At 44.2% G+C, this 12,218-nt stretch overlaps 1 protein-coding gene across 1 annotated transcript; it reads left to right on the forward strand.

The window, feature by feature from the left end:
- The first annotated feature begins 6,327 nt into the window (after positions 1 to 6,327).
- LOC140905573 (olfactory receptor 52D1-like) lies at positions 6,328 to 7,266 on the forward strand. Its single transcript, XM_073329096.1, has one exon. The coding sequence runs from the start codon at positions 6,328 to 6,330 to the stop codon at positions 7,264 to 7,266; it is 939 nt and encodes a 312-aa protein (XP_073185197.1).
- The last annotated feature ends 4,952 nt before the right edge of the window (positions 7,267 to 12,218 follow it).

Raw genomic sequence — 12,218 nt, forward strand, 5'->3', positions numbered from 1 at the left:
ATGTTTAAACCAGGACTGTACTGTAGTTGCCTTTTTTTTGTTTGGTCTCTGCGGCTTCCTGGCTGTGCACTTCCGGTTCCAAATGAGGGGTGCGGTTGCCTGGTGAGTTCATAATTCCAGTGTTCATGCCTCCGAGGTTCTACTGTGTACACTTTCTAGGGATTGCTCTTTTACATCCATGGCCATCTCCGCAATACGGTGTGAAGCTGTGTTGATAGAAAATGGGATCACCTCTAGCCGTGATGCTGCTTTCTCTCCGCTCATCCCTGAGAACGCAGCCTTTTCAGAGGCAAGTAGTAGTTTCTCACCTACAACCCAGCAGTTTCTTAAGTGGTAAAAGCTCATTTAAACCCTGACAGTTTGTCTGTCTAGCTGGGATTCTGTTTTCGAATGTGCTTTACTGCTATCAGTTGAATCTTGTAAAAGCTTAGGAGGGGATCCTCCCCGTAACAGCATTGTGACACCGCATTCCATTTTCTCCATGGTTGTATGATTATGATATAAATATGACATGCGTGATACAATTTGTACACAATATGTCTTGTAAGGTGTCATAGGGAAGGTTATGATTTGCTGAAAAGGACTATCCTATTTATGTGCCTGTATCATGTTTGTATCTGAAGTTATGAATATTGAATATGAATCTGTACTTCAAATGTATGGTTTCAGAGTAGCAGCCGTGTTAGTCTGTATCCGCAAAAAGAAAAGGAGGACTTGTGGCACCTTAGAAACTAACAAATGCATTTGAAGAAGTGAGCTGTAGCTCACGAAAGCTTATGCTCAACTAAATTTGTTAGTCTCTAAGGTGCCACAAGTCCTCCTTTTCTTTTTACTTCAAATGTAGTTACACCAGAGTGACACCCACTAGCCAAAACGCTTTCAGTCTGAGAGCTGGTTGTGAATGCCTATTCAGGTTAATGGACTATTAGAGGAAGCAATAGGCCTTAGGAGAAGCTTATCCCTGACCTGGTCAGCCTTCCTGAGAACACTCCAGACACCCTATGGATAATGGCCACTAAGACTCAGCAGCACATGCAAGGGCATGTGACCAGACCACATGACACTGAACTCCATTTTAGGTACCTGTATTGTTCCACACATTGGACTGGGAACTTGGTTTGGAACAAAGGATTCCCCCCATCTGTTAAATCTACATTAGGTGGGGTGCGACAAAATCTAGTGACCTCACTCCCCACACAAAAGAACTCCTAAAAACATCTGAGGAACAAAGACTGAACTGGGGGAAGTGCTGGTCACAGGAGACAAAGATTTCTAGTCTATTTATGGAAACCTGGTGGACTGCTTGTATCAACAGCCAGGGTGAGAAATTGTTAATTCATATTCAATGTAGGTAGTATTTTAGGCCTAGTTTGCGGTTTGGTTTATTTGCTAGGTAGTCTGCTTTGATCTGTTTGCTATCAATTATTGTTACTTAAAATCTCTCTTTCTGTATTTAAACTTGTTTTTGCTTTATCTAAATCAGTCATCCTTTGAGAGAAGTGTCTGGCGACCATCTCAGATTAGTTACTACTGGTGAGTGGCATATTCTTCCCACATCAAGGGGATGGCAAACTCTATTAATGAGCATACATTGTACAGATCCCTGTGCAGTGTGTCGCCTCCCCCCCACCCCCGCCACCCCGTTCACTGGCCCAGTATGGGGTTGTTTGAGATGCATTGCAGGGAGGGATAGCTCAGTGCTTTGAGCATTGGCCTGCTAAACCCAGGGCTGTGAGTTCAATCCTTGACGGGGCCATTTAGGGATCTGGGGCAAAAATTGGGGATGGGTCCTGCTTTGAGCAGGGGGTTGGACTAGATGAGCTCTGCATTGTGTGTCAGTGTGTGTTCACCTCAGAGCAGACCCACTCAGATAAACCACCAGGAACATGCTTTATTCTCTAAAGAACATACAACAGGATTACAGTCCAGCAGCCTCCTCTCCACTTGCCTGTTGTCTGCTCCCGGCCCAGTCAGTACTGAGACCCCGGGCTCTGCGGGAGGAGGGAACATCCTGGCAGGAACAAGGAAGGCATGTAAGTAGGAATAGCGGTCAGTAGGTTTCTGGAATAGGATGGTGTTTATGTGACCATGGCTTATTAGCACCGTAGTGTCCTGGAAGTGGATCTCTTGTGTCATCTTCATCATCTGGACCTATGGAAAAGAAGCTCTTGAGGAATTCCACCATGATTTCAACAATTTCCATCCCACCATCAACCTCAGCCTGGACCAGTCCACACGAGAGATCCACTTCCTGGACACTACAGTCCTAGTAAGCGATGGTCACATAAACACCACCCTATACCGGAAACCTACTGACCGCTATTCCTATCTACATGCCTCCAGCTTTCATCCAGACCACACCTCACGATCCATTGTCTACAGCCAAGCTCTACGATACAACCTTATTTGCTCCAACCCCTCAGACAGAGACAAACACCTACAAGATCTCTATCAAGCATTCCTAAAACTACAATACCCACCTGCTGAAGTGAAGAAACAAATTGACAGAGCCAGAAGAGTACCCAGAAGTCACCTACTACAAGACAGGCCCAACAAAGAAAATAACAGAACGCCACTAGCCATCACCTGCAGCCCCCAACTAAAACCTCCCCAATGCATCATCAAGGATCTACAACCTAACCTGAAGGACGACCCATCACTCTCACAGATCTTGGGAGACAGGCCAGTCCTTGCTTACAGACAGCCCCCAAACCTGAAGCAAATACTCACCAGCAACCACATACCACACAACAGAACCACTAACGCAGGAACCTATCCTTGCAACAAAGCCTGTTGCCAACTGTGCCCACATATCTATTCAGGGGACACCATCACAGGGCATAATCACATCAGCCACACTATCAGAGGCTTGTTCACCAGCACATCTACCAATGTGATATAAGCCATCATGTGCCAGCAATGCCCCTCTGCCATGTACATTGGTCAAACTGGACAGTCTCTACGTAAAAGAATAAATGGACACAAATCAGATGTCAAGAATTATAACATTCATAAACCAGTCGGAGAACACTTCAATCTCTTTGCTCACTCGATTACAGACCTTAAAGTCGCAATATTACAACAAAAAGACTTCAAAAACAGACTCCAACGAGAGACTGCTGAATTAGAATTAAATTTGCAAACTGGAGACAATTAACTTAGGCTTGAATAGAGACTGGGAGTGGATGGGTTATTACACAAAGTTAAACTATTTCCCCATGTTTATCCCCCCACCCCCCCTCTCCCGTTCCTCAGACGTTCTTGTCAACAGCTGGGAATGGCCCACCTTGATAATCACTACAAAAGGTTTTCTTCCTCCCCCCACCCCCCTCCCGGCGTTCTCGTGCTGGTATTAGCACATCTTAAGTGATCGCTCTCCTTACAGTGTGTACGGTAACACCCATTGTTCCATGTTCTGTGTGTATATAAATCTCCCCACTGCATTTTCCACAGTATGCATCCGATGAAGTGAGCTGTAGCTCATGAAAGCTTCTGCTCAAATAAATTGGTTAGTCTCTACAGTGAGCGGAGAAGTCCCCTGGTACTACTTCTGACACAGGTTAGCACAACACATTCCTGCGTGGATTTCTGAAAGATCAACACACTAATGAAATGTTATGCTTATTTGACGCAGAGAGTAGATGAACTACGAGAACAGCTGGGAGCTGCCATATATATATCCACTTTAGACCTCACAAAGGGATATTGGCAAATAACTTTGATGCCATAATCCTAGGAGAAGAAAGCCTTTTCCACGCCGTTTGGCTTGCATCCGTTCAGGATCACATCTTTTGGCTTCCACAGGGTGGCAGTGAATTTCAGAGTCTAATGGAATGGATGTTACCACTGCCTTGATGGTATGCATTGATACTCTGCTGTGATCAGCTGAAAATGATTTTTGGTCTTCTATGTTGTGGCAGCATTTCCGCACACAGCGCAGATGTCAGTACATTACACACAGAAAAGAAAACAATCATCAGTTGTTAGGCTGAACGGTCTGCAAGACTGTTTCCCCTGAGAATCTGAGCCCTGGGAATTGGCAAATCATTTCACTCCCAGGGGAGGCTCTCAAGCTGAAGTTTTCCAGCGTCTATTTTCTTCTCTTCCCACTCTCTGCTCAGGGAGCTGAGGGAGTTGTAAGTGAGTTCTGGCCAACCTGAGAATCCACAGGATCTGTTCAGGTGAATCATAAAGGTCATTGTCCAGCATGCTGAGTCTCAGACATTTGAGATTCATACACTGATTCTCAGGGCTCTGCCTTCATGTCGCTGTAATGAGATTTCCTCTCTCTGCTGAGCAGGATTTTGGTGAGTTGCCTGTTTCTGCATTAAAGTTAGTGCTGAGGGCTCAGGAAGGGTTCCAGGGTTAAAGTCAAGAACTGTTTGGGCAAGAATTCACCAGCACAGAGATATGAATTGTCAGAAACAGAAAGGGATTTACCTGGTAACTTTGGAATTACAAATGTATTGGAAATATTTATTTTTCAGATCAGTTCCTTGTCTCTTCCTGTGTCCTTTTATCTGTCTCTGTAGCCTCCTTTTTGGAGCTGTGTCGTTTTCCCTCTGGTTCACTCAAGTTTTCAAATTCAGTAATATCATTGCACTGTAAGGAAGTGCAGCCAAAGCCTCTGCAGTGGGTGTCTGTGTTACCAGAGGGTTCACAACAAGAATGGGTTGCACAGTGGTCATATTCTGCCCTCACATTCTGTCTTCAGTGGCCACTGCAAATAACAAAATCAGGGCTCATGTGTTCTGGAATCCCCAACTTTCATACCCGGTCTCAGAACGTGACATAAACTAGGTCTTTCCTTCAGACTCATCACTCTCTGTAGCAGGATCTGAAGCCACGATTTTTACAGGTGGGAGCTGAAAGTTAAACACTAAGGGTGAAACTGGTCCCACACATCCAGTAGTTCACCCAGCATGTAGGGACGGAATTAAATGGCCTGATTTACTCCCATCATGAGGCCCCAGTAACTTCAACTGGAGTGGCCCAATGGCCTCTAAGGGTGGGCGAGCTGTAGATCATATACAGCATGACTAGAAACATTATCACCAAGCCATAAGTCTTGTTGACTGTGATGTCCCCACATGAAATCTTTGCCACAGCTATGTACTCGCAGAACATGGTGGGGATAATGCGGTTGGCACAGAATGGCATTTGCAATACAGATACATAGTCAGCGTTCATAACTTCAGATACAAAAATGGTACATGCATACAAATATGATAATCATATTCAGAAAATTATAAGCTGCGTGCCTGCAAGACAGTGTCTCATAAGAAGAAACAGTGGAAGTAACAGAGGTTCAGCCTGAAATACAAAGAACCTTTTGCCCTTCATGCCCATTCTGTTGAGCACAAAGTCATAGTTTAGCATGACCATGTCTGTTTCCATGGGAGAAACTTGGTTCCTTTCCAACATAGGGAATGCATCACGTATCACACTTGTCCAGGTGCTGCAGAAAAAGGTGTAAGAAACCCATCAATAGATGTGTGACTTGATTGTGATGAGGGTCTCACCCTAAGGAATAACAGTAGAGATTGGCTTGAGCCCTGGAATACGTGGACATATGGATTTTCCGAAGTATTTATTTAGCTGTAACTATTGTGACTAGATAATCTCACTTTTCATGTAAATGTCCAAACCCTTCCTGTCTCTTGTTTATCTCATGGACTGTACTACCTTTCTACCAGTCAGTATTATCAAGATTTTCTCATGTCCTCTGCTGTTCATCTCCTTTCTAAGGTAACAATCCCACTCTTTTCAGTCACTCTGTGCATGACATTTTCACCGGATCATTGATCATTCTTGTTGCCATTGCATGAACCCCTCCAGATCTGCAATATCCTGTGTGAAAAGGGTGCCCAGTATTACACTGAGGAGTCTAGAGGAGGGTGAAACATTGGCTGACTATTTTCAGGGCATCGTATTTCCTGTAGGATTCCCTACCCCATTCCTGCAGGAATCCAATGCTTTCCTCAATTTCTGTCCATGCCTGCACTGTGAGCAGAGTTTCACAGAGCAGTGTATTGTGACACCCAGATCCCTGTCCTGAGTTCACACAGTTAAATTAGAACATTGTTACGTGTTTGAGGCATTCAAGTTTTTTCCTCCAATAGGTATACACGTTGCAGTTATTGACATCAAAGTTCATCTTCCATCCTGCTGCCCATTCTCTGGTTTGATTGGCTTTCTATATATGTAATAAGTATAGTATATTTACTGTTCTAGTTCCTATAAAGCATGTAACCCACCACTCTATACTTCTCTCTCTTCACAGGCGCCTTGTGTATTTCTGAGCCCATTAGACCTATCAAGCAACTCATGGCAGATATGAACCTCACCCCCTTTGACCCTTCAATTTTCATCCTAACAGGCATCTCTGGCCTGGAAACTGCCCATGAATGGATTTCAATCCCTTTCTCTATATCCTATATTATTGGCCTGCTGGGAAATTTCACACTTCTGTTTGTTGTAAGCAAAGAGCAGACACTACACAAGCCAATGTACCTGCTGATCTGCATACTGGCACTCACAGACATTGCCACGTCTACCGCCATCGTGCCAAAGGCACTGTGTATATTTTGGTTCAATTTGAAAGTCATTACTGTGGGTGGCTGCCTCACCCAGATGTTCTTTCTTCACATGTTTTCTATTATGCACTCAGCTATCCTTGTGACGATGGCCATCGATCGCTACGTTGCCATATGTAACCCTCTGAGATACACCATTTTCCTCACCAATGCAAGAATAGCTAAGCTTGGGCTAGTCGGTTTGGTAAGAGCTGTTCTCTTCTCTCTGCCCATGCCCCTGCTCCTGAGAAGGCTGCCATTCTGTGCCAACCGCATTATCCCCACCACGTTCTGTGAGCACATAGCTGTGGCGAAGATTTCGTGTGGGGACATCACAGTCAACAGGATGTATGGCTTGGTGTTAATGTTTCTAATCATGGTGTTAGACCTGCCACTCATTGTGCTCTCCTATGGTCTAATCATCAGGGCCATCTTCAGAATGTCCTCGAAGAAAGCCCATGAAAAAGCCCTCAGCACTTGCACAGCCCACATCTTTGTGATGCTGATGTATTATACTCCCTCCCTCTTCTCAAACCTGGCACACCGTTTTGGTCAGGGCATTGCTCCCCACATTCACATCATCTTGAGCAACCTCTATCTTCTTGTTCCTCCCATGCTCAACCCTATCATTTATGGTGCCAAAACCAAAGAGCTTCGTAACAAAGTTGGCAAATACACCTGCAGAAGTTAATTGCTGCAGGGCCACTGCTTTGAAACCTGTGTGACAAGAGGGGAAAGGAGATCTCCTCATTAATCAAGGGTGCCCTGTCCCAGTTTGGCTGAGCTCAGCATTATGCAAGCGCACAGTGTGAGAAATTCCTCACACCTAATGTCTTCTCACTCTATCACCAAACACTGCTCTCCCAATTGCTGAGTTCCCTCTCTCTGACCATCACCTGATCTCAGAAAGTGGAATGTGAATTTGCTGAGAGGTCAGATGCCCGGGAGAAGGGTCCTGCCACCAAGACCCTGAGGGTGTGACCACTGCCAGAGTAAGTGTCTGACCCATGGTATCACTGCAGTGCAGCCACAAACTGGGCAGGAGGAGCTGACAGTGAACTTTCCTTATGTCCCAGGGACAGCTGTCTGTGTTGTCCCTGTGCCCATGGAGTAAGTTTCTTGTTTCCTTGAACCTTTCCTGTTTTTCCTTATTTTCCTTATAGTTGCTGTTTAATAAACTATATTTTGTTAGAATTTAATGTCGTGATCAGTGGGTCAGGGAAGCATCCAGTGAATACAGTACCCTGGAGCAGGGAACACCGTAGGCCCTGTCCTAAGTGACCATGAGGAGACTGGGGGTTCAGCCTCCCAGGAATCCTGGTGTGACATTATATGGGTATAATATAATATCTCAATGAAAGGTGATACAGGGCCAGAAAGAGTTACTTAACTGATAGACTGACATGACCCATGGTCGAACTTTAAAAACATGTGAAGAAGAGATGTAGATGATAATTGGGTGATTGCACTCAGTTAGATTAGAACTTTGAAATGCAAGTTAGAGATAGAAGGGTAGATGTTTTCTCAGGTCTTGTGATGTAAACAAACAAGTCTTGTCTATTACTATAGCTTTGATTCAAAGATCAAAACAGTAATGTTAACATTTATGATGACACTTGAGTGAAACATTATTATTGTTGATATGTCTCTTTGAAGGTTGTGGTAACCTGTATATAAACTGTTGAATGGATAAATTGCCCTGTGCTAATTGCCATGATGTTTGGGAGACAGAAAGTTAAGCCTATTGTTCTCTCGGGCAAAGAGGCTGCTGGAAATGTATAAAGACCCTGCAACACGATCCTTCTTTATCTCAGATCTGCTTTGGGTTTCAAGAGGGGGAAACCCTAAGCCATAAGATTTGAGATCCCCAGTCATTGGCTGGAGTCACCCTGAATATGGACATTGGACTATAACCTGTGGAGTATTTCTAAAAGAACTTTTGGCAGCTACAAACTCATCATCTCTGCCATGTATCTGGACCTCAAGAATTGAACTCAAGTCTGTATGTATATTGATCTTTCAACCAACATTCTCTGTCTTTTCTTTGTTAATAAATTGTCGTTTAATTAATAAGAATTGGCTCTAAGTGTGTATTTTGGGTAAGATCTAAGTTATAATTTGACTTGGGTGTGTGGCCGATCCTTTTGGGATTGGGAGAACCTTTTCTGTCATATGATGAGAAAAGATTTTCAGAAATTATCATCATCCATTTGACAGGTGTGCCTGGATGGAGGTCTGAGGCTGGGTACTTTAAGAGAATTGTGTTGTTTGGACTTCTGAGTAACCAGTGGAATACGGAAGCTATTTTGTGCTGGCTTGGTAAATCTAAATATTGGAATAGCCACCAGCTTTTGGGTTTGTCCTCCCCATCCTGTGTGCAGTTCACCCTGTTTGAGTGACCTCAGCTGGCTCCCACGGGCACCACTGTTACAACTGCGTCCAGCCGTGTCCCCATTATGAGGACTTTGCCAGCCTGGAGAGTGGAAGGTGAGTCCTTGAGATCAGGCAGCCTTCTGGGTAACGGGAGTGGGAATGTTACTTTGGGGAACACACTTTCTATGTAAGGTGAATTTAACATCACTGCATGATATGGCTTCCCAAAGACTGGTATCATATAAACCCTTTTTACTGTACTATTTTAGTATGGGGTTAGAGCAGTAAACCTGGCATTGTGTATTTGCCCTTTTGAACATCATAAGAAATGAAAGCTGGGTCAAGGAATTGACTACACTTGTAATCACCCACCAGTATGAATAACTCCTTTTTCACAGGCTATGTCTACTCTGCTGCTTTCAGCGCTAAAACATTTGTCCCTATCTGGTGTAAAATGAAAACCCTGAGTGACAAAAGTTTCAGAAATAAAATATGCCAGTGTAGACAGAAAAAGCTTCCACTCCTCATTCGGGTTGGTTTGCCTGTAAGGTGAGCTGTGTAGACATAGCCTCCAATTTCAGTTTCTCGACACAATTGAGGCACCCATAGAAATATGCCATTGAAACTTATGAGCCTTTAACATTAAAGAAATTAAGGAAAATTTTAGTTTTCTTTTTCTCATTGTGCTCCAAAGAAAGATTCTGGAAATGGTAAATTCTGTTTCAAAACTGCTACAATGCAAAGACACCGACCTTTCCAAAGCAGCAGGATTACTTCCCAAAGCCACTGAACTCGTAGCTACATTTCAAATTGAATTCAAAGAAGCCAAACATTCAGCCAGTAAAGTATCAGAAAACAGGGCAGACAAATCAAGTCTGAAGAGAAGTGCTTGAGAAAAGCAAAAAGGCAGGGGAGCAGACCAGGGAGGAGAGCCGACCTGCTACTGAGAGCTCCAGAGGAGATGAGCTGAGGGAAGGCAGAATCTCCCCCTGAACAGCTGCCCAGAGGTCCCTCCCTCTGCAAAGGGAGGGCCAACTGCAGGGACATCCTGAGAGGGAAGCATTCATCTCTCATACGTACACTGGGCTTGACTGATCCCCTTTATTTGCTGTTTGGACTACCACAGCATGAGAGAGACCTTGGACTGAGCTGGCCCTTGGAGATTGTGCCATACCCCAGGAAGAGGCAATTGCTGCCCCCCAAAAAGGAGAATATCTTCTTACATGCAGCCATCAGAAGGTGCCTTGGAAGTGATCAAACACCCTTCATGTTGCCTTACCCCAGAAGGAGGCTGTGATGGGTTCAGTCACAGAGACCCCCATTGGGACTGTCACTTGATGTGCTAAAATTATCACTGAGCCCATTTTTCCTGGCAGCCTGGGCCCCCAGAACCCTGTCTTCTTGAGACAGACACACTAGCCTGCTATGACACAGACCCACTGTCTGGGCCTCGCCCCCAAACTGCAGCCCTAAACTGAAAACAGCCCAGGAAGGTACCTGTCTCCAGCTCTCAGGCACCCAGCCCCAATGATGTCTAAACCCCAGAAAAATCCACCTAACACTGTATACAATTTTAAAGAAGGTAAATTCATTAGTTTTTGCCCTCTTTGTCACAAAAAGAGAGATATGCACAAACTGTGAGCCCCCTTAGGTAACAATTACTTACACTGGGTTCCAGCTCCCTAGCTGAGTTACTCCAGAATCAGCAGGCTCAGCAGCAAGAGGAGTCCCACAGCTGGGCCAAGGGTAGGAACCAGACATCAACCAAAGAGCAAAGGCATATAAATGCCATAGGCAATTAAGTGGTGCAATGGCCAGGGAAGGAGGGAAAGTGAACGAGGGACACGAGAATCAGCAAAGTTGGGTCTCGGTCTTTCACATTGACATTGGAATATTACAAGACATTTTCATTTTTTGAGTACAGTAAGCAGGCAGAAGCAGTTTTCTGCTTTCCTTGCAGACAGTTTTCCAGTGGTTTGAGAGACTTTCCATGTGGCAAAAAATGGAATTAGACACTGGAAAAATATAAGAAAAAAGCTTTAGAAACATATACAATCTCCCACACACAAGCAGTGTTCTGAAAGGTGGCATTTTTTTCAAACAGTCAAAGGAAGTGGGCTCTATAGTGGCACAATTATCAAATTCTCACAAGATGCTGTTACATAAAAAGAGGACTATGCTGCAAGAATCACCGGTGTACTTCTCGAGCTGGCTAAGCAAGGAATTGCACTGCAGGGGCAGGATGCAAGAGAAAAATCAGCAAAAGGGGGAAACTTTCTGGAATTAAGCAATTTGTTTTCACTGTATGATGAAATAATTGCAAACATAAATAAATAAATCACTAAAACCCCAGGAAACCCTAAGTGATCCTTTCAATCTCACAAGCCGCTCAACTCAAAATGAGCTTTTAGAAATTACTGCTGATATTGTAAAAAGCAGAATCATTCAGAAAGTTCAGGAAAATGGATTCTGTACTGTTCTTGGTTACAAAGAATGCAGGTTTAACCAAGAAGAAGTGACGGTCTGTTTGAGACACCAGAAAATCTGCAAAACGACGAGGAGTCCTGTGGCACATTAAAGACTATCACATTTATTTGGGCATAAGCTTTCGTGGGCTGGAGCCCACTTCCTTAGAGGCATGAAGTGGAAGCTTCAGATTGTCATGTGCAAAGATGGGTGTGTTACATTACTATTTGGAGGACCAGTGCTAATTCAATCAGGGTGGATGTGGCCCACTCCCAACAGTTGATGAGAAGTTGTGAATATCTATCTATCTATCTATCTATCTATCTATCTATCTATCTATCTATCTATGCCATTACGTGGTATGATTGAATGGAACTCTTTTTCATTTGACTGTTTCCCATCAGATCCTACCCATATTTTGTCATCTTCCATCCTTTCCTTCTTATTAGGATAGAGAGAATCTCCATTAATAGATATATGGTATGCGCTCCTTGAAACAGACTGGGAACTATTAAGATGTCTTTGTCGGGGTTTTACACTTCCTGAAAAATCCAGACAAGACAGAGCTCTGGCCTGGGCTTCAGCAAAGAGTGAAGCTGAGGTGCAGGACAAGGAGGAGTATAAGAGAGTTATACATGATATAGCCTCAGATTCCCCCTTCTGGTACCGTCTCCCAGCCTGGCATCCACCAGAGACCGGAAGGGGATACTCAAAATGCTGTCATTTCTGCATTTGGCCTTTATTTATTTCTGGGCAGCGTGGGACAATTGATGTGGCCCTGTGCATTCTATCGGGATGTTGCCC

The sequence above is a fragment of the Lepidochelys kempii genome, chromosome 1 (assembly GCF_965140265.1).
Source record: "Lepidochelys kempii isolate rLepKem1 chromosome 1, rLepKem1.hap2, whole genome shotgun sequence".
Taxonomy (NCBI): Eukaryota; Metazoa; Chordata; order Testudines; family Cheloniidae; genus Lepidochelys; species Lepidochelys kempii.

Bases quoted from the DNA above. Each gene is read 5' to 3' on its own strand.
- LOC140905573 (XM_073329096.1), top strand. From the start codon at position 6,328: ATGGCAGATATGAACCTCACCCCCTTTGACCCTTCAATTTTCATCCTA.